General features: G+C 42.3%; 1 protein-coding gene across 1 annotated transcript; it reads right to left on the reverse strand.

Annotated features, from left to right (window-relative positions):
- Window positions 1–12,015: 12,015 nt before the first annotated feature.
- LOC136506619 (uncharacterized) lies at window positions 12,016–13,223 on the reverse strand. Its single transcript, XM_066501521.1, has one exon. The coding sequence runs from the start codon at window positions 13,194–13,196 to the stop codon at window positions 12,294–12,296; it is 903 nt and encodes a 300-aa protein (XP_066357618.1). The 5' UTR covers window positions 13,197–13,223; the 3' UTR covers window positions 12,016–12,293.
- Window positions 13,224–20,887: the final 7,664 nt, after the last annotated feature.

Raw genomic sequence — 20,887 nt, forward strand, 5'->3', positions numbered from 1 at the left:
TCTTTGCAAAACTCTATCTAGGTTTTCAAGACAATCATCAAAAGTTTTTCCATAAACAGAAAAATCATCCATGAAAACTTCCATAATCTCTTCAATCATATCAGAAAATATAGACATCATGCATCTTTGAAAAGAAGCTGGAGCATTACATAGCCCAAAAGACATTCTACAATAAGCATAAGTTCCGTATGGACATGTAAAAGTAGTTTTGCTTTGATCATCGGGATGGATAGGGATTTGATGATACCTAGAATATCCATCAAGAAAACAGAAGAAAGAATGATTAGGCTAACCGCTCTAACATCTCATCGATAAAAGGCAACGGAAAATGATCTTTCTTTGTTGCTTTATTTAGCTTTCTATAATCTATGCACATCTGCCATCCTGTGACGGTTCGTTGAGGGATTAACTCATTCTTCTCATTCTTAAAAACAGTCATGCCTTCCATTTTAGGCACAACTTGGACATGGCTTACCCACTCACTGTGAGGCATAGGATAAATGATCTCGGCGTGCAATAGTTTTAAAACTTCCTTTTTAACAACCTCCCTCATCGCATTATTAAGTCTACGTTGGGGTTCTCTAGAAGGTGGAACATTTGGATCTGTGGGAATGCGATGGGTACAAAGAACAGGACTAATTCCTTTGAGGTCTCGGAGTGAGTAGCCAAAAGCTGAGCGATGTCTCTCTAAGACAGTTATTAAGCGAAGAGTTTGCTCCTGAGTAAGCGTATCACTTATGATCATAGGAGACTCTGGATCATTATCCAGAAAAGCATATCTAAGACCGGTAGGTAAAGGTTTTAGCTCGATAGGAGGTTTATGTGGCTCTGCAAACTCATCTAAAGGTCCGGGCTTAAAAAAGTCAGCTTCTTCTTCTATGAAGAATTGAGCATCATCTTCTAGACCTTGTTCAGTCAAGAATTCTAGAGATGCAGCCTTAAATTCCTCCAGCGGATCAAGTTGAAGACAAGATTCGGTTCTAGTGTTTAGAGAGTGAGATATGGACATCAGGAATTAGAAAATTTTCCCAAAACAAATGTTTATTTTCCTGGTTTGTCCTTCATAAATAAGTCTTCTGAGGGGTTGTCCTATCAACAGGTCAAAGTCTCATATATCAAAGATATAAAAGCTCAAATGAACCATGGTTCCTTCCACCTTGATGGGTAGGACATATAAAACTCCCAAATTGGGGACAATGTGTCCTGAAGGGCTTTTCATCAATTTCACTATTGGGGTCAATGGCATGTGCTTCAATAAATTTTGTGCAAGTGAAGCAGACATGATATTAATACCCACAACCGGATTATAGAGAGCATCAAAGTGGTCTGAATCAATTTGGCAACGTATTGGGATAGAAGGTGAATCTAAACGGATCACATCAGAGGAAAGCTCTGATTCTTCTAACCATTCATTGCTTATGATCGACACTAACTCTCCTGAGGTGCTTTTATAAGAAAAACCCTCAGAAAGATCTAAAGATTTTTCAAAACGTTTACGATGATTCTATGGTTTCTTTATATAATAGTAGTTCGAAATATTTCCAAAATCGGCAAAAAGATCAGTCTCAATGTCAAGCATAAAATCAGGAAACATAATCTCTTCCTTTGATAGCTCAGAACATGGGGTAGCTGAAGTAGATGGTATGAATGGCAAAGGATTATGTTCAGCTACTTGATGTTCTACTTCTAGTATATTATCAGATTCAGAAGCTAAGATTTGATCTAGGATCAATCTTGCTTTATCAGAGGAAAGATGCAAAAATGATCCTCCAGAAGTTGTATTGAGCAACTGTGAATTGTCTCTGTGAAGACCTTTGTAAAAATGTCGAAGAAGAATAGGGTCTTGTAAACTAAGGTCCGGGCCAGAATCTAAAAGAGTGGTAAAATGATTCCAGGATGAAGCCAAAGATTCATTGTGTTTTTGATTAAAGGTCAGAACCTTGACTCTAAGGTCAACTATTTGGGAGACAGGGTAGAAATCTATGCAAAAATTGGAACGTAAGGATCCCCAATCTCCTTGCTGCTTACATACAGCTTTATTATACCATTGTCTAGCTTTTCCCTTTAAAGAAAAAGGAAATAGCTTCCAACGTAAAGTTTTTTTAGATATGCCCTCTATACGGAGGCAATCACATGTTTGTTCAAAATCTCGCATGTGAAGGTAAGGATTTTCGTCTTCCTTTCCTGAAAAGGATAGGCTTTGGACCATTGCAATCAATCGCGGACTCAGCCTATATTTAGGTGTTTGGATTGGTTGTGATGATTCCCATGGCATAAGACTAGTCTCCATGGGTGCAGAAAATTGATAGATAGGAATAGAATTTATGTCATCCATAAGGATGGAAAAAGGTAAGATAAAAGAAAAGAAAAAATAAGGAATAAAAAGAATAAAAAGGTAAAAGTATGAATACAAGGTAGAGCAAGACTTAAGGTTAACTCAGCAGACAATCTTTCTCCCCGGTAACGGCACCAGAAATGCTTGTTGATATTTGTTACGCACACAGAAGAATCAAAGAAAAATAATCCGCAAGTGCACGAATATTGGTGAGCACTTCACCCGGGAGATAGTTCCAGAATCGTTATTTATTCATCCGCAAGGAGAAAACGTGCGATGACTAACCAAGTCTATGCTAAACCCCTGAGCTGCAAACAAGGTCTGAGATATAAGGGATATAGAGAAGACTGCTACGGCACCCTAGTTATAACCTTTGGCAAGCTATGCGATCACTGTTCTAATGGGGACATACTTAGAGAGAAGACACCATAGAGGATGCTTAACCCTAGCACACAGGTCCTACCAAACCTACTGACGGGAGGAGGCTCCAAAGGATCAGCGAGGCTATATGAGTCACCCCCGCGATCTACCACCGATCCGGACAGTTAGGGGATATCTACGAGTACCCGAGCCTAAGCACCACGCTTACACTACAGATGATTACTCTACTCCCTACGCGAAGAGAATAAAGTAAACTCGCAAACCGAAGAACAATAATACCAATGTACTTACTAGTATTAGAAGTTGAATTATCGAAGAATCTCATAAGCAAAGCCCCGTGTTAGGGAGACTTGATCCCGCAGGTACAAGCCGGAGAGGAGACACCGATAGGCCGGGCTTCCTCCAACTCTTCCCTCCACTCTATCTCTCTCAATATAAAGAATAACTCTAATCTCACATAGAGACTATAAAGCTAATCTCTCTTGAATGCTAGGCTCTAGAGAGGTGATCCATTCAAGGGACCCCTCTCAGGCGGATCCTGACTGGAAATAATGAATAACGAATTATGGATTGCTTCTCTCCAGGGGCCAGGGGCCTTGCTTATATAGCCCCCTCCGATGAACGTCAACTGTTGGATCAAACCGACTTAAATGGACGATTAATATTGAATTTCAAAGGCGGTGGAGGGACGGTCCACGAACCTGCACCTGATTGGTGCAGGGGGGGAGGGCGGCCGCCCTGTCTCTGTGACAGGTGGGCCCCTCCCTCCAGGGGTTGCCTTCCCGAGTCCTCTAGATTCTTCTTTTTCGTACGTAGGTGCTTTATCTCTATGTAAACCTGACATGTGGGCCTTCCATTGTTGTTTTCAGCTGACACCCTGCAAAAATAGATATTCACCAAAACTCGTGGAATTCTGTCAGTTAAACCCCTAGTCTATGTTGGTGATTCTTTTTATAGTATTTTCTCGGTCAAGTTGGCGGTTAAAATTGATTGTTAACTACCGTCAACAACGATACTTATTAACTATTAGGTACAATTTTTATTGTTACTTAATGTCTTTGGATTACTTTACACAAATAAGCTTTGATATAATCCTTATTGAGCATGATGTATGATTTTTTATTAACTTAATAATATTGTTTTTTGAACCGTCGGGAGGCCCCGAATTATTTTTTTAACCTAGCCTGTTGGGACACTACTGAAGAGCTACAACTACTAGGCTAGAGGCCAATTCACAACTTAATAATAATATCACTGAATTACCTTGAGTTACATGCTACTGTTGCTAAAAAATTTAGGGACCATGATCCGTTGAGTTAAAAGTAAAGCCTATATGGAAAAATTCAAACCTCCACAATTATAAAAAGATAATAATCAAACTAATCCTATAATATTTTTTATATAACTTTTCCATTTCTATCATTATGAAAGATAGTGCTTTCACGCTAAGTTTGCATTCAAATTACCCATAAATGGTATTGTGAAAGATAATGTAAAGTAATATATATATATATATATATATATATATATATATATATATATATATATATATAATTTGTACGTGCCCTATCCACCTCTCAACCGTTATAAAAAAAACTAATAAAGTCTCTCAACTCTACATGTAGATGTTAATATAAGCTATTATGAACAGTAATTCAACATCTATAAGTTAAAACTTACATTAGTATAAATAATTATTTTTTAGGCTTATCAAGCGTGGAATATCCATAGCAAACCACATAGTAGTGACATTTACAACTCCATTTATGTAATATTAACACTTATGGCGATAAATTTTACACATTTTGAGCGAAACATTGTCATATGGATATTAATAACATAATTTTTAGAATTATTTATTTAATATTTCAATACTAATATGATACAATAAATTCAACAACTTCAATGCCATGGTGCTGGCTGGAACAAGTACGTCTGAAATTGTCAAAACTAAGAGGGTAGCCTAGGATCTAGAATACTCTTTTAGAAAAAAGAACTAAAAATAGAAAATTTGAATAAATGAAACAATAAGCATTAGAATTTCAAATTAATACATGTAAAAAATATTGCAATAACTAGATCAAAAGCTAAGTTTAAAGTGATATCATGTAAAGGGATCAAATAAGAGTTTATACACTTTAAATTTATTTATGTTTGAACTAAATATCTATGGTTTATGTCATACAAATTGTTACTCCCAAAAGTAGTAGAAATAAAAAAGATTAATCGTACAAATTGTTACACACAAAAGCAGTAGACATAAGAAATCTAAGGTGGATCCAAAATTCTTACAAAAATCTAAACCATTTTGCCACCAACTCAGTAGACTATAATTATTAGCATCCTAAATAATAGCTATTATTAATTGTATCTTAGGAATTAATAAAGCTTAAATTTAATTAAAAATGATCAAAATTTAGATGTTGTCAAAATAGACACTACTAAACTATCATAATTTAAGCAAATATTTCAACTAAATGCATATTAATTGAACATACATAGAGTTGCTATGTAAAGAAAGAAACTATAGATATAGATTATCGCAATTGAATATAGACTATAGAGTACCCATTATAGCTATTATTTTAGAATATTAGTAAAGAGAAAAAGATATTTAATATAAGTAATTCTTAGTAGTTAGTGTCTCATAAAATTCTAACCCGTGCGAGAGCACGGGTTGGTGAACTAGTTATTTAAAGCTGAGTACACCATCAAAAGATAAGGTTCAGACATCCATGTTTTACATTACAAATGGCAGTTCTACAGAAAAGCAAATATATTGATATATTCCTTCATTTTTCCCACGACATCATTCTCAACCAATCCAAAAACAATCAACAATGTAATCCCTCTTTATATGGCCTCCGACAAGATTGCAAGAGATCAACCCTTCGGTTATTGTAGTGAAAATAAAGTACCACAGCAGTAAGCCGTCATGTCTGATGAATTTTTGGGACAAAGCAGCCCAAAAGCATGGCTCGGAATAAATTTACAGAATTTTTTTCTGCTGATACTAGAAATAATATGTTTACGTGCCACTAGGGGAGTTAAGGTGAGCATCTCCAAGAGTTTGGTAAATCAATTTGGCATCCTCAAATTTTTGGCAAAACAAGAAAAAGTGGCCTTCAACAATTTGGCATCCTAAGAGCATCTCCAGCAGTACTAACTAAATCAGGCTACCTAAATATCTGTTTAGGTAGCTAGCTATTTTTCTACTACCTAAATTTTATGTCCAACTCCAGCAGTACTACCTAAAACAGGGTACCCAAACCTATCCTCCTAGAGAATGACAGGCAGGTCCCACGTGTCATTCTCTCTTCTATGTTCTTCTCCATGGATGAAGCTGTCGGAAAGGAGGGAAGGACCAGCGAAGGCCGATGGAGGCACGGCCGCCGCCGTGGATGCTGATGGAGACGTGGCTGGGGCACTTCGGCGTGGAGGCCAGTAGAGGTGCGCCGCCGGGGGAGCTCCACCCGCGTCCACACTAGCGACATCTACCCGCATCGGTGATGCCGCGCCAGGGGAGCTCCGCCCGCGACCACGCCTGGGAGATCTAGCCCGTGACCACACCAGGAAGCTCCGCGCCGACGACGAGCTACAGTGGTAAGGGGGTTCGACTCCATCGCACGAAGAGGAGGAGGAACACCGGTGGAGGATGCGGGCTAGGGCGGAGGAACGCCGATGGAGGACGGTGCGGGCCGGGGAGGAGGAAGCCGACGGCGATCTTCTTCGTGAGGAGCATGGGGTGCCGGTGAGGAGCACGGGGCGACACTGGCGCGGCCTTCTTCTTCGTGAAGAAAATCGGGAAGGCAACCTCCAGATCCGACGGAGGAGCTGGACGAGTCGGAGGACGGGGTGGCGTAGGTGAGGAGGACGGGGCAGCGCCGGTCATCTTGGCGGTGCCGGTGGACGGGCACGACAGCGGCAGAGGGAAGAGACGCGATGCGCGTGACACGCGGGTGGGTGAAACAACCGAACAATCTTTTAGCTACATGTGTGTTGGCCCAACAGGAATAGGTAGAGAAAAGGAGGATTTAGGTAGCCAACAAATTTGTTAGGCCTAGTAGGTAGCCTGCTGTGTCGATACGGGATCCACCGGATCCCCCATCAACCATGATAACAGCTATGGGCCGCACCTAAGGCCCATGGGCTGGTTAGAAGATGTACTTACGTGTCAATACCAACAAACAACCCAGTCGGACTACATATGGAAAGTTTCTCTTAGGTTCTATATAGAACACCTATTCTGTATCCGACTAGGACCCAAAAAGAACCCTGCCTACTCCCTGGACTATAAAGGGCAGACAGGGGCACCCCTCAAAAAAAAATACTCTCAAGAGATCAATACAACGCAAAAAAGCTAACGTCGACTGGACGTAAAGGCTGTTACTCGATCACGAGGGCCCGAACCAGTATAAAATCATTCGTCTCATTGCGTTCACCGCCGAGTTCCTGATTTCGCTGAAGTCTGAACAAAACTGTCCTGGGGTACCCCGTGGCAGGCTATCGGTGGTAAAACATCCACAGTTGGCACGCCAGGTAGGGGCTTTCGACGAGATTTTCCTCGAGAGCTCGACGGACCACAACATTAAGATGAGCTTCCCAGAAGGATCAACCTTCCACTTCGGATCCTGGATCTGAGAGGCAGGCAATGATGGCAAGCTTCGAAGCCGCCTTCTTAACGACCCAAGATCCGATGACTTCGAGATTAATTAAAACTGACTTTTTGAAGAATTCGAGAAGTTGTCTACTACTGATACGACTCGAACTGAAGATAAAATCAACTACAAATCAGATACATCAAAGGACTCCAACTCCAACTCAACCTCGAACGTTCCACTGAAGGTACCGAGTTCTTTCTCAATAGTATTCTATAATACTCATATTGTGAAAGAATACAACTTGGGTTACCTGGCGTGGTGAAATTTTGGTCCTGGCACGCCGTTTAGCATCGCTCTGGAGGTGGCTGTGCGAAACAAGATGCATACCCATTCGCGCCACCGAGGTCCGAAACCGAGAGCCTGCAACACCTCTAACAAGTAGCTCCAATTGACGGTGTCAAATGCTTTCTGAATGTCAAGTTTCATGAATAGGGCAGGAGTCTTTGACTTGTGCATGCTCCTAACCGTGTTCTGGACATAAAGGAAATTATCGTGTATGTTTCTTTTTTTGATGAAGGCATTTTGGCATTTTGAAACAAGCGAGTCCAGTAGTGGTGCGAGCCTGTTTACGAGTAGCTTGGAGAAGAGCTTGGCAATGCTATGGATTAGGCTGATTGGCCTATAATCAGTGACAATGTTTGCTCAGATCAAATCCCGTGAATTCATATTAAAAAGGGTGTTGATGGCCGCTGCTACATCAACCTTGATTATTTCCCAGCAGGATTTGAAAAAGGCCCCCGTGAAGCTGTCTGGGCCTGGCGCTTTGTCTCCTGGCATGGAAAAGACTGTCTCTTTGATTTCCTCTTGGGTGAAGGGTGCTTCCAGCTCAGAGAGGTGGCAGGGGTCATAGCCGAGCGCGGACCACAGGAAGGTGGACGGTCTTGGAACCACAGAGCCTAGGTGATTCTTGAAGTAGTCACCAACTTCGATTTCTTTATCTTCATGTGTGAGCGCAATCCCGTTATTCTTATGCAGGCATTGGATATAGTTCTTCCTGGCCCTTGAGCTTGCACGAATGTGGAAGAGTTTTATGTTTGCATCACCACATTTAATGTTGGTGAGGCAGGATTTTTGCCTGATTCTGGATTTCTCTATTTGCTGCAAGACCCACGCTACGAGCTTTCAGCCAACGTCTCAATTGTAGTTCTTCTAGGGTGAGGGCTCTGTGTTCTTGTGCAGCCTCAAGCTGGAGAAGAATCTCCTTGACGAGTGCAAACTGTAGCCTTATGTCTCCTATTTTTTCTTTTATCAAACGCTTGATACCCTTTGCTACCCGGGACAGTTTGAGGAGCAGGCGCTTGATAGGTTGGGTAGAAACCATCGGCTTGTTGCAGATATCTTGGACCAGCTCTTGGAACCCATCCATCTTCGTACAGAAATTTTCAAAATGAAAGCATGAGTTTTGGTGATGCTGCAGCTCTACGAAATTCTAACCGGCTTGACATCCCCACTTCAACACCATTTGGAGAAATCATTATAATGCCAACACCTTGGCCATCTTTGCAAACCGATCTATTAAAATATAATTTCCAGGGAGTGAAAGTAAGGTAATTGACTTCTTCATCTAAATCAATACCATGCTCAATAATAAAATCAGCAAGAACTTGACCTTTTATAGATTTCAATGGTTCATAAGTCAAGTCATATTCAATTAAAGCATATGCCCACTTGCCTAACCTACCACTGAGGATTGGCCGATATAACATGTGCTTAATCACATCGACCTGGCATGCAACAACACATGTACTTGATAAAAGGTAGTGTCTCATTTTAGCACATACAAAGTACAGTGTTAAGCATAATTTTTCTATATGGGCATACCTTGTCTCGGGATCAAGAAGACGACGACCAAGATAAGCAATCACATATTCTTTACCTTCATCCTCTTGAGTCAAAACAGCCCCAATTGATTTATCTTCGGTAGCAATATAAAATTTAAATGGAACTCCTCTTCTAGGTGCACGAAGAACAGACGGTGATGATAGATATTCCTTTATCTTCTCAAATGCTTCTTGTTGCTTCGCCCCCCAAGTGAATTCAGATTTATCCTTCAACTTTAATATGGGGGTAAAAGGAATAATCTTCCTGGACAAATTAGAAATAAACCTTCTCAAGTAGTTCACCTTTCCTAAGAACTTTTGCAAATCCTTCTTACACTTAGGCGCCTGAACTCCCTTGATCTTCTCTATCCTCTTGGGATCGATCTCTATGCCTTTGTCATGAATGACGAAGCCCAAGAACTTCCCGGCCGATACTCCAAAAGCACATTTGAGTGGATTCATCTTCAAACCATCACAGCGCATCCTTTCGAAAGCAAGACACAAATCGGCTAAGTGAGATTTATGGGCAGCCGATTTAATCACAATATCATCAATGTAGACTTCCATAATCACCCCAATTAGATCATGAAAGATTAAGTTCATAGCTCTTTGATAAATTGCACCTGCATTCTTTAACCCAAAGGTCATCACAATCCACTCAAATAAGCCCAGAAATCCCAGACAAATGAAAGCCGTCTTCGATGTGTCTTCTTCAGCCATGAAAATCTAATTATAACCAGCGTTGCCATCAAGAAAGCTAATCACCCGATGTCCTGAAGCATCATTAATAAGCATATCGGCTATAGGCATAGGATATTCATCTTTTGGAGTGGCTCTATTTAAATCTCTAAAATCAATGCAGACTCTGATCTTCCCAGAATCCTTCTTCTCAATAGGCACAATATTAGAAACCCACTCCTCATATCTTCATGGTCGAATGAACCTCGCTTGCAACAATCAATTGATCTCCTCCTTAATCCGGCCATGAATTGTAGGATTAAAGCGCCGTGGGTGTTGCTTGAATGGTCTGAACCCATCCTTGATAGAGAGCTGATGCTCAAAGAGCTCATGGCTCAGTCCAGGCATTTCAGTGTAGTTCCATGCAAAACAATCAGAATATTCTTTAAGAAGCGCGATTAATTCAGATTTGTAATCGGCTTCCAAGTTTTGATTAACAAACTTCGACCGCGGTACAGAGCCATCTTCAATATCAACTTGTTCTAAAGGATCGACCGATGTAAAACCTTGGCCCAACTTATTGAGCTCATCAAAATCATCAATAGCCTCACAGGCATTGGTCTTTTTAGTCCGATACCGTTCAACACGATGTTTTAACCATTCAACATTGTCATCCATTGCAAAAATAACTATATAATAATATTGAGCCGACTGTCAATCGGCTTCAAAGATACAGGAACAAAACCACTAGGAGTATAGCTAACAAACTCATAACCTGTGAGATCCCTTCCTGACAAGCAACCAATAACACCTTGCCCCCCGAGCTTGGAGGCATCGGCTGTGGAAACCTCAGCTGATGAATCTGCATGGATGAACTCGATAGCATCTCCCACCCACTGGATGAGAAACTGGTGCAAGCTGGATGGCACGCATTGATTGGTATGGATCCAATCACGCCCAAGTATCAAATTGTAACTCCCTTGCACATCAGCGACGAAGAATGCCATAGCCAAGGTCTTGCTCCCGATGGTTAACTCAACGTTAGCAATACCTTTGGCTGGAAGTGGAACGCCTCCTCTAACACCGCTGATTGTCATGTTGGTCCTGACCAACTCTTCGTCCTTGCCACCAAGCTTCTTGTACAGCGAGTACGGCATGAGATTCAAAATCGCACCGCTGTCTACCAACATATTATGGACTGGAACGCCGTTGATGTGGCCCTTTACATGTAGTGGCTTGAGATGGTTCGCCGGTGCACTTGGTTTCTTGAAAACGGCATCCTCGATGGCAAAGACTAGTTCAATAGCTGCTTCTTCTTGATCATGACTGATTACATAATAATCAGCGGACAAGTACACCACGTTTATCTCCGTTCGCTCCGGTGATGGCTCGTAGTCCACCATCTCCTCTTCGAGAACCTCCATGTCCACCACAGCAGCGATAGCAACGGACAAAATCTTTTGGAGAATCCCCAAGATCAGTAGAACCTGCAAGAATCGGCTTAGACAACTCAGGAGCCACCATAGCCGATTCAGAAAACTCTAGGTGCAAAACTAGCAGTGATAGTCGGCTCAGCCGACTGAACAGTCGGCTCAGCTGAACTCCTTCTCGACCTGCACAAGTGAAGTGGCAGTCGGCTTAGCCGGTTCATAGGCCTGCCTTAGCCGACTCAATAGGAGCAGCGACACTATTTGTGCTATTCGGTGTAACTTCTTGGGGAATTATTTGTGGAGCTTGGCCTTCTATCATCCCAAGAGCTTCTCTCTTCTTTTGTCTGCATCGAGCACGCTGCAATTTCCGCCTTTGAGTCTTGTCCAACCCGGTAGGACACCACTTGGGTTGGGTATAACGTGGATCTCTTGGCGGCTTCTTCTTCTCTTCAACTCTAGCAACATCTTTGAGAGCTTCATCTTGCTTAGCTTGCTAGAGCTTGCTCAGCCAATCACAATCGGCTTGTCGGAATTGACAATAGGAGCTTCCATCGAGCCGATTATAATGCTAGGCAATAGAGCAGGCTTCATGGGTACTTCAACCTTCCTAGGCTTGTAAACTTGTTTCATGGGTGCCTTTCCTGACTCCTGTGAGGTCAAAGTCTGAGAAGTCTTCACATGCACTTGATTCGCGCCGCTAGAGCTCGATTGATTACCCAATCGGCTAAAGACGGTGCTCCTTGGATTAGGACCAGCAGATGCTCTCTATCCTTGTTGCATAGATGCGAGTGTCAGATATGGCACCCAAACCCCTTGAGGACCCCATTGCGGCAGGCGGTGATGGAATCTGTGGAAGCAGGGGTCCCCACCGAGACACACGAGGGCGAACGACCTGTGATGGACCTGTGGAAGGAGTCATAGCCAATTGCTTGTTCTTGTTTTCATCTCGCTTTGGAGGCGATGACTCTCTTTTTTTAATAAGCCGATTCTAGGAATCGTCCTTTTTCTCCTTGTACTTGGCCATAAGCCGATCAAAGGTGCACAACGGCTTCACCACATTTTTCTTTTGCTCATTAGTCTTCCATACTCCAACTTCCGGGTTTTGTGGAATAAATGTACGCGTAACATGAATGCCTAAAGCGGTGGAGCTGCTGGAACCTGAGGAGCCGGCCTGGCCGACTGGGGTAGTCGGCTCAGCCGACTTGGCTGGAGCAGGGGCAGAGCCGGTCTGTCCAACTTGCATAGCTGGCTGCACTTGGGCAATGTTAGGGTTAGCTTGGCCAACTGGAGGAGTCGGCCTAGCCGGCCTCTGCTGTGCCACATACGTCTCGCGCCATCTTTGCCTTCTCAATGTCTCTGCTGATCCAGCAGTGATTGTAAGCTTGTTCTTGCCTCCTTCGTCCTTCTCAAGCACCATCGTGCGCCCCGAATTTTTTTGAACATTCGGTACTACACGTGGCTCGCCAATGATCACGTTCTTGCCTTGGGTTTTATCGGCTTGCTTGGGTTGGATCAAGATTGCTGGAGCTCCGGCTTCGACCACGTTCATGTGTGCTGAAAACGGAACTTTATTAACTTGCATATCGGTAAGACTCAATCGTCCCTCATTAAGAGCTGATTGGACCTGCCGACGAAAAACATTACAATCATTAGTGGCATGAGAGTAAGAGTTATGGTATTTGCAATAAGCACGCCTCCTTAACTCATCTGCAGAAGGCAAAGTATAATTGATTCTAATGTGCCCTATTTTAAGTAATTCATCAAAAATACGGTCACATTTAGAAACATCAAAAGTAAATTTCACTTCCTCATTCCGATTTCTTTGAATCGGCTTGAGAGAAGGGCAAGTAACCATTTTATTCTCAGCTAGCCATCTAATTTCAGCAGCCATGCACTCCTTATTCTCGTCATCTGAACAATCTGAACAACCATCAAAAACATGCACATTCGAACGATGGGTTCTATATGTATTACGAGAATCTTTAAGGCGCAATTCAACTGAAACGGCCCTCTCTACCAAATGATTAAAGTTAATAAATTGCACATTCTCAAGTTGGTTCTTAATGCTAGAGCGTAGGCCATTGAAACATATATCAACAAGATCCCTCTCGGAGATCATCAAGTGAAAGCATCAGTTCTTAATTTCTCTAGCTCTTTTAAAGAAATCATTAACAGTTTCATCTTTACTTTGACGAACCGATGTTAAGTGAGACAATCTAGTTTCTTGAACTCCAGTATAAAAGTGACGATGAAATTTCACTTTTAATTCAGCCCAAGAACTAATTGTACATGATGGTAAAAATGTAAACCATTCAAATGTGGTGTCGGTAAGAGATAAAGCAAAATTACGCAATTTCATAAAATCATATTGGCCAAATTCACCCATTTGAGCAAGAAACATACTAACATGTTCTATAGTTGATTTACCATCACTACCACTAAATTTGTAAAAATCAGGTTCCTTCCAACCAGGGGTTTTTTTCAAGTAATCGATGTTGGAAGGGTACGGTTTTGAATATGACTTTCCTCCCGACTTAATTTGAACGCCTAGACTACTTTCAATAGACCTAGGTAATTCCTCTTGAAACCACTTTAGTGCTTCATCTAAATTATAAGCATCATTGAGAGCAAAAGTAGGTAGCGGACTAATGGGGATGAGGGTCCCAATCTTCCGTCAGGTTCAAGATAAACAACGATTTGTTCGGAGAGCGACACACCGATCCGGTTTCAGATCACAAAGACCCGAACCCTGCAACCTTAGCACCACATCTCCTCTGGTTATCAACCGTGTCACAATCCGGTTGACCTCGCCAAGAAGGCTAATCCCTGCTGCGAGTCGAAGAACACAAGCAAGAACAAGATAAAATGTAACTCAATTGAAGTGACAATTGCAGATGAATGATTAAGCACTCGAAGTTGGGGTCTTGCAAACCGATAACGGCGACTGTTCAATGACAGATTGATCTAAAACAAAACCCAAAACCTAATGTAGGTGGTGGCTACTGATTATATAGCCTAAGGGACGTCCAAGGATCCCTCTTCACATCCTAAAGGTGTCCCAACACGTTACAAGGCCCAACGGCCCAAAAGACGACAACGCAGCGCCGTGACAGATTCTAGATGTCAACTTGTTTCAACTATTCCCATTGATTCTGATGTAATTTTGATTGTGGGACCACTTCCATTGGTTTCCTTATGAAATTATCTTTCCTATCCATATGTGGATCATAAAACGGAGTTCGTATGCGACCTGGACGTCCGTTTTACTACACGCTGGTCCTAGAGCCCGAGATGGACTCAAACTCAAGTTGGACTGAGCCTCCGGCTTGGCTTGGACAGTCCTTGCTGGCCTCCTAAGGTGGTGGCCAAGGAGGAGGACGTCCAAGGGCTTTCTTGGTGGGTTCTCCAAGTCCTTGGGGTGTGCTCCCACTTGGGCCAGGGTCCCAAGGATGAATAACAAGCCCATAACGACAGTGTAGCTCCTAGCAGAAACAGCGACAGAATATCTTGATGGTTTGGAGGCCTTGCTGATGTGATATTGAGATGAGACCTAGATCTATTTGAAATCTTATCAAACAAGCTTTCCATCAAGTGCTCATTGACCTCGATCGCACTCCAGATGGCTGAGTTATGGCCTTCCCAATGAAGCACTGTCGAGCTGCCGATGAACCGAAAATTCAACTTTGATGAACTTGCACGTTGAGACATATTTGTACCTACATTCAAATAACGACATGTACATGTGGAACCAAGTGAATTGTACCAAAAATCACTATGCAAATATAGGAACGAGCTCACCTTATAAACAATGGTCGTATCCGATGGTGTCATGTCCTCATCATCCTCCCCTTCTTGACAACAAACCGTCCTCGGTTTGGGATTAGCCGAAGAAAACATTGTTGGTAGTAGCCAACATTGCTCCCCTTCTTAAAATTTAACTTATTTCTTTATAACAAAACTAGGGGAACTCGACATGACAAGATTATAGCAATTGCAATCCTTTGGTTGATCATACTTTTACACAATATAAGGAGATTTCATATTTGAACAAATATAGACACGATGCACCATATACTCTCCTTTATAATTATATTTTCCAATAAATTGATATGTACAAGTAGACAACCATGATAATTCAACACATTTAAGTTTCTCTTCTAAACTACTAAGAGCATATAAAGTATCAAACTCAATATAACCCAAAGTATTTGAAGAATACAATAATTTCTTTTCATCTTTTTCGGTAGCAATGGGAAGCAAATTTTTATGTTCAGCATAAGTAATTGGTTCCAAAGCCAAAGCATCATACTCATTCACTAGTTGTGGCATACGTATAATAAAAGCATTTTCACACAGCTCTTCTTTATCACTAGCATTATTAGAATAATTATTTTTTGACAAAGGCAATTCAGATTTAACATCCAATTCTTTCCTTTCATTAGCAGCTCTATCTCTATTAGTTTGTGCATTTTCAACATGGTTTAAAGTTTTACCAGACTCCAAAGTATGTGTGGGAGGTGGTGGTGGTGAAGATGTTGTAGTGGCGAAAAGTAACCACTCGCCTTTTTATCGCAGTCTCAACCTTCGCAAATGGTTGCTCCACCCTTGCTAAAATCTGGTTGAGGTTGTCGCCAATGTTGGTATGGTTCTTTTGCTGACATTCCTGCAATTCTTTTTCTACAAGCATAGTAAGCTGGAACAAACATTTGAGAGTATAAAATTCTATATGGAAAACAATATCTTGTATTTCATGCCTCAAACCACCAAAAAACGAACAATGGTATCTGCCATGTCCTCTACTATCCCACAACGTATTGCACACTTTTGAAACTCTATATAATATTCTTGGACAGACATATTGCCCTGCTCTAAGCACTGCAATTTGTTATGCCATTCATGTTTATAAGAAGGAGGAATAAAACGATCACGCATAGCTATCTTAAGTTCTTCCCATGTACCAGGTAAAACATCCTCTGCAACTAGCCCATACCACCAAATAATGGCAAAGTCCTTAAACTCACTAGTAGCTTGTTGAACTCTATATTGCTCAGGTATAAGGTGGGCACTAAACTTTTGCTCTACTGTCATCTCCCAATCAAGGTATCCCTCAGCATCATATTGTCCCTAAAAAAGAAGGTATGGTAAATTTAACCTTTGCATAAGGATCATCGGGAGCACGATTACGATTATCTTGATGGCGGTTGAAGTGTCGAGCGCCACCCATACCTGTGGTGTTTGTGTGAAGATGAAGATGTAATCTGTTTCTCCTTGTTGCTGCTCGATCAACATTACCATCGGTATCATACATCTCGTCATCGTCGTTCACATCTTCATCGGGTGCTGGACGGTTTTCCAATGCAACTATCCTATCGGTTAACGTGGACACTCTTTTGTCCAATCTCTCAAGAGTGCTACCGAGCTTGAGGTCATTGAGCACGTTGGTTACAGCCTTGGCAATTGCCTCGCTCATATCCTTATGAGCATGTTCTATAACAGATTGTAGTTGCTCTTGGCTGACGCACTCCTTGAAGTCTTTGGGCGTCTTATCTTCATCATCACCTGCCATCGTAGACACAAAACATAGCAACAAACAGTGAAGGTTATCCCTAATAATCCTACTACGCAGGTGGAGTGGTGCTGCCTCTCAAGATCACAGCAAAAGGAAACACCTTATCAAGCTCTTACAAGGTTCTTACCAACTGCAAAGTAGTGGACTGGTACAACCGGTGGCTGGTACAGTGATACCTGTAGGGTGTGACACCAAGATTGCAAGGGTCTTTTTCTGTACCGATCTGAAGTATATGTGGAGCTTAGGAGGCACACAAAAGAACAAATATGTATATGTGGCACACAAGTCAGTGACAGACAGCAATATTGAATAAATGTCCAGAGCACTTGTCCTAGTTGCTGGCCTATACGTGTTCCTATCACCAGTTGTGATAAACAAGAGAGGAAACAAGGATGAAAGGAAACAAGTATCAAAGGTAGCAACGGATGTGAACAAGGCAAAAGGTATCACAAACAATAGAGCTATTGAGTGTTCCTTATGTGCTCCTTTTCGATATCTTCTATTCTCTTTTACCTATTTTTTCTTTTATTTTTTGTCCAATGTTTTTTTTCTTGCTTTTGCTCTTTTGATATTTTTTCTCAGCAGAGCACACAAGAATAAACCACAAAAAATTTGAGCTCAATTGAATAAAAGATGTGGCTTATAGAAAATTAGGACTGTGCTAAAAAGCATACCAAAACTTATGGGCCCAGAAACTTAATTGTCCTAATCGAATTTCGCAAATCTAATTTTTGCGAACCCAGCAATGCTAGGATGAAATAGATCTAAAATTTTCTGGCGTTCTCCGTAGATATAAAAATTTTTCCGTTTCGAGTTCGGATGCAAAAGTTATGACTGTTTTAAGGAAGCTGCTCGAATCAGGGATTTAGTGGACACAAGATGCAAACCGATGGTGATATGGAATAGCGGACGGGTGGAGGTATCAACACAAACTAGAAAAGAACACAATCTAAACCAGCAACAAGACTTTGACCTAGGACATAAACTCAACAAAGCAGACTCTGAAACTGAATTATGCAAAGGCTATGGCGCGGATGGTTATAGGATAGGAAACAAATATGGCATTGGACTATGGGATAAAAGCAAAAACACTCGAACTAAGGGTAAGATGCGAACTTGACGGTATACCTGAAGCTCTGATTACCACTTAATGGGGACGAGGGTCCCGATCTTCCGTCAGGTTCAAGATAAACAACGATTTGTTCGGAGAGCGACACACCGATCCTGGTTTCAGATCACAAAGACCCGAACCCTGCAACCTTAGCACCACATCTCCTCTGGTTATCAACCGTGTCACAATCCGGTTGACCTCGCCAAGAAGGCTAATCCCTGCTGCGAGTCGAAGAACACAAGCAAGAACAAGATAAAACTGCAACTCAATTGAAGTGACAATTGCAGATGAATGATTAAGCACTCGAAGTTGGGGTCTTGCAAACCGATAACGGCGACTGTTCAATGACAGATTGATCTAAAACAAAACCCAAAACCTAATGTAGGTGGTGGCTACTGATTATATAGCCTAAGGGACGTCCAAGGATCCCTCTTCACGTCCTAAAGGTGTCCCAACACGTTACAAGGCCCAACGGCCCAAAAGACGACGACGTAGCGCCGTGACAGATTCTAGGTGTCAACTTGTTTCAACTATTCCCATTGATTCTGATGTAATTTTGATGTGGGACCACATCCATTGGTTTCCTTATGAAATTATCTTTCCATCTATATGTGGATCATAAAAACAGGAGTTCATATGCGACCTGGACGTCCGTTTTACTACACGCTGGTCCTGGAGCCCGAGATGGACTCGAACTCAAGTTGGACTGGGCCTCCGGCTTGGCTTGGACGTCCTTGCTGGCCTCCTAAGGTGGTGGCCAAGGAGGAGGACGTCCAAGGGCTTTCTTGGTGGGTTCTCCAAGTCCTTGGGGTATGCTCCCACTTGGGCCAGGGTCCCAAGGATGAATAAGAAGCCCATAACGATAGTGTAGCTCCCAGCAGAAACAGCAACAGAATATCTTGATGGTTTGGAGGCCTTGCTGATGTGATATTGAGATGAGACCAGATCTATTTGAAATCTTATCAAACAAGCTTTCCATCAAGTGTTCATTGACCTCGATCGCACTCCAGATGGCTGAGTTATGGCCTTCCCAATGAAGCACTGTCGAGCTGCTGATGAACCGAAAATTCAACTTTGATGAACTTGCACGTTGAGACATATTTGTACCTACATTCAAATAACGACATGTACATGTGGAACCAAGTGAATTGTACCAAAAATCACTATGCAAATGTAGGAACGAGCTCACCTTATAAACAATGGTCGTATCCGATGGTGTCATGTCCTCATCACGGACTAGGTAACTTCGGTGGGTTTGGTAGGATGTTATGACCCTCCGAAGCTCTAGATGTATCATGATTGGTTCATAAGGTATGAGCCGATGGTTGAGCACCTGCTGTAGATGTGCTAGCCCCTACATGACCGGTTCTATCGGTCCTAAAAATTGGACCCAAAGGACCCGATGCGAATTGACTAGCATCTTGTACAGAAGATTGATTTTTAAAATAACCCTACGGCATGCCAAGTTCAGGTTGAGGAAGAACACCCGATTGATCAGAATCGGTTGTCTTATCTTCTAATTTATCCATACGCTTACTAAACAAATCATGTGATTGACGAATATTACAATTAATTGTATTAGCTATATCTCTTAACATTGTAGCATAATTGGCATGCGTAGGATATGGATCATCAGGAATTTTATCAAAAATAGGTTTACTACTAGAGCTTACCCCTTTGTTCTTTTCAAATCAGCGTTGATTTCTTCAAAGGTAGGCTCCTTGACTTGGAAAACCTTGTCCCGGCGATCCTTCTTGCAGCTCTCGAGAAAAGCCTTGGTGAATGCATCGAGCCTGGCTTGCAATTGATCCTTCAACTCGGCCAATAAATCATCTACGAACTCGAGAGAGACGACGTTCTTAGGGTTCACGTTGGTCTTGTCACCATCGTTTCCTGCTGAACCATCGCTGCCCCCCCCCCCCCCCCCATGTCGTTAGTAGATTGAAACCGAAGCTGTCGCCTTGATTTCCCCAGCGGAGTCACCAAAAAGTATCTTGATGTCAAATGCGGTCTGAGCCAACACACCAGAGGGCTTTAGACGCCCAAAGAGGTTGATCCTACAACCTGCAACGCAGCGAGAACAAAGCGTAACTGGCCAAACTGATCTAGAGACCGATAGGGCCGATGTGGAGCTCGTTCTAGGCTGAAAAGGCTCCCGAACCACCTCCGGAAGGATCCGTCAGGAGGAAGCACGTGGAGGATCTCCTAGGACCAGCAAGGCCGCCTAGGATGCCAACAAATCCCGTGGAGAGAAGTGCCGGACAGCAGGGCGGAGGTAGAAGAGAATTAGGGCAAGAGAATAGAGTTGTGTTGTAATTTTGACGATTGATAGGATGGGATCAATCGGCCATGATCCTCTCATATTTATAGAGGGGGGTGATCTTATCCCAGTATGAAACATCTCCAAAGCTTAATCTCCAAGTTTTCCACGTCAAAAGCTTGCCAAAAACCGATTTAGAAATAAACCGGTTCAAGATCTAAAAGTTAGATTCGGAACAGACCCTACCGGTAGTACTATCGGAAGTTCCCGTCAGACTTCACCGGAAGTACCGGTCTCTACCGGAAGTACCGGTCGAAGACCGGTAGTACCGGTAGTTCATTTTTGCGCAAAACCGCATCAAACCTTCAACAACTACCGGAAGTTCCGGTTAAGGACCGGAAGTACCGGTAGTTCATTTTTTCGCCAAACCTTCAACAACTACCGGAAGTCCCGGTCTCAGCAGACCGGAAGTTCCGGTACTTGAGGCTTTTTATTTGAAGCATAACTTTTGCATCTGGACTTTGATTTGAACATTCCATATATATTTTTTGATCATCTCGACGAGAGGAACGCATCGGTGAGGTCCGTTTCCTATTTTGACAACTTCACAAAATGGACATTTTTTAGTGTCAACAGACGGTA

The sequence above is a fragment of the Miscanthus floridulus genome, chromosome 15 (genome assembly GCF_019320115.1).
Source record: "Miscanthus floridulus cultivar M001 chromosome 15, ASM1932011v1, whole genome shotgun sequence".
Classification (NCBI taxonomy): Eukaryota; Viridiplantae; Streptophyta; class Magnoliopsida; order Poales; family Poaceae; genus Miscanthus; species Miscanthus floridulus.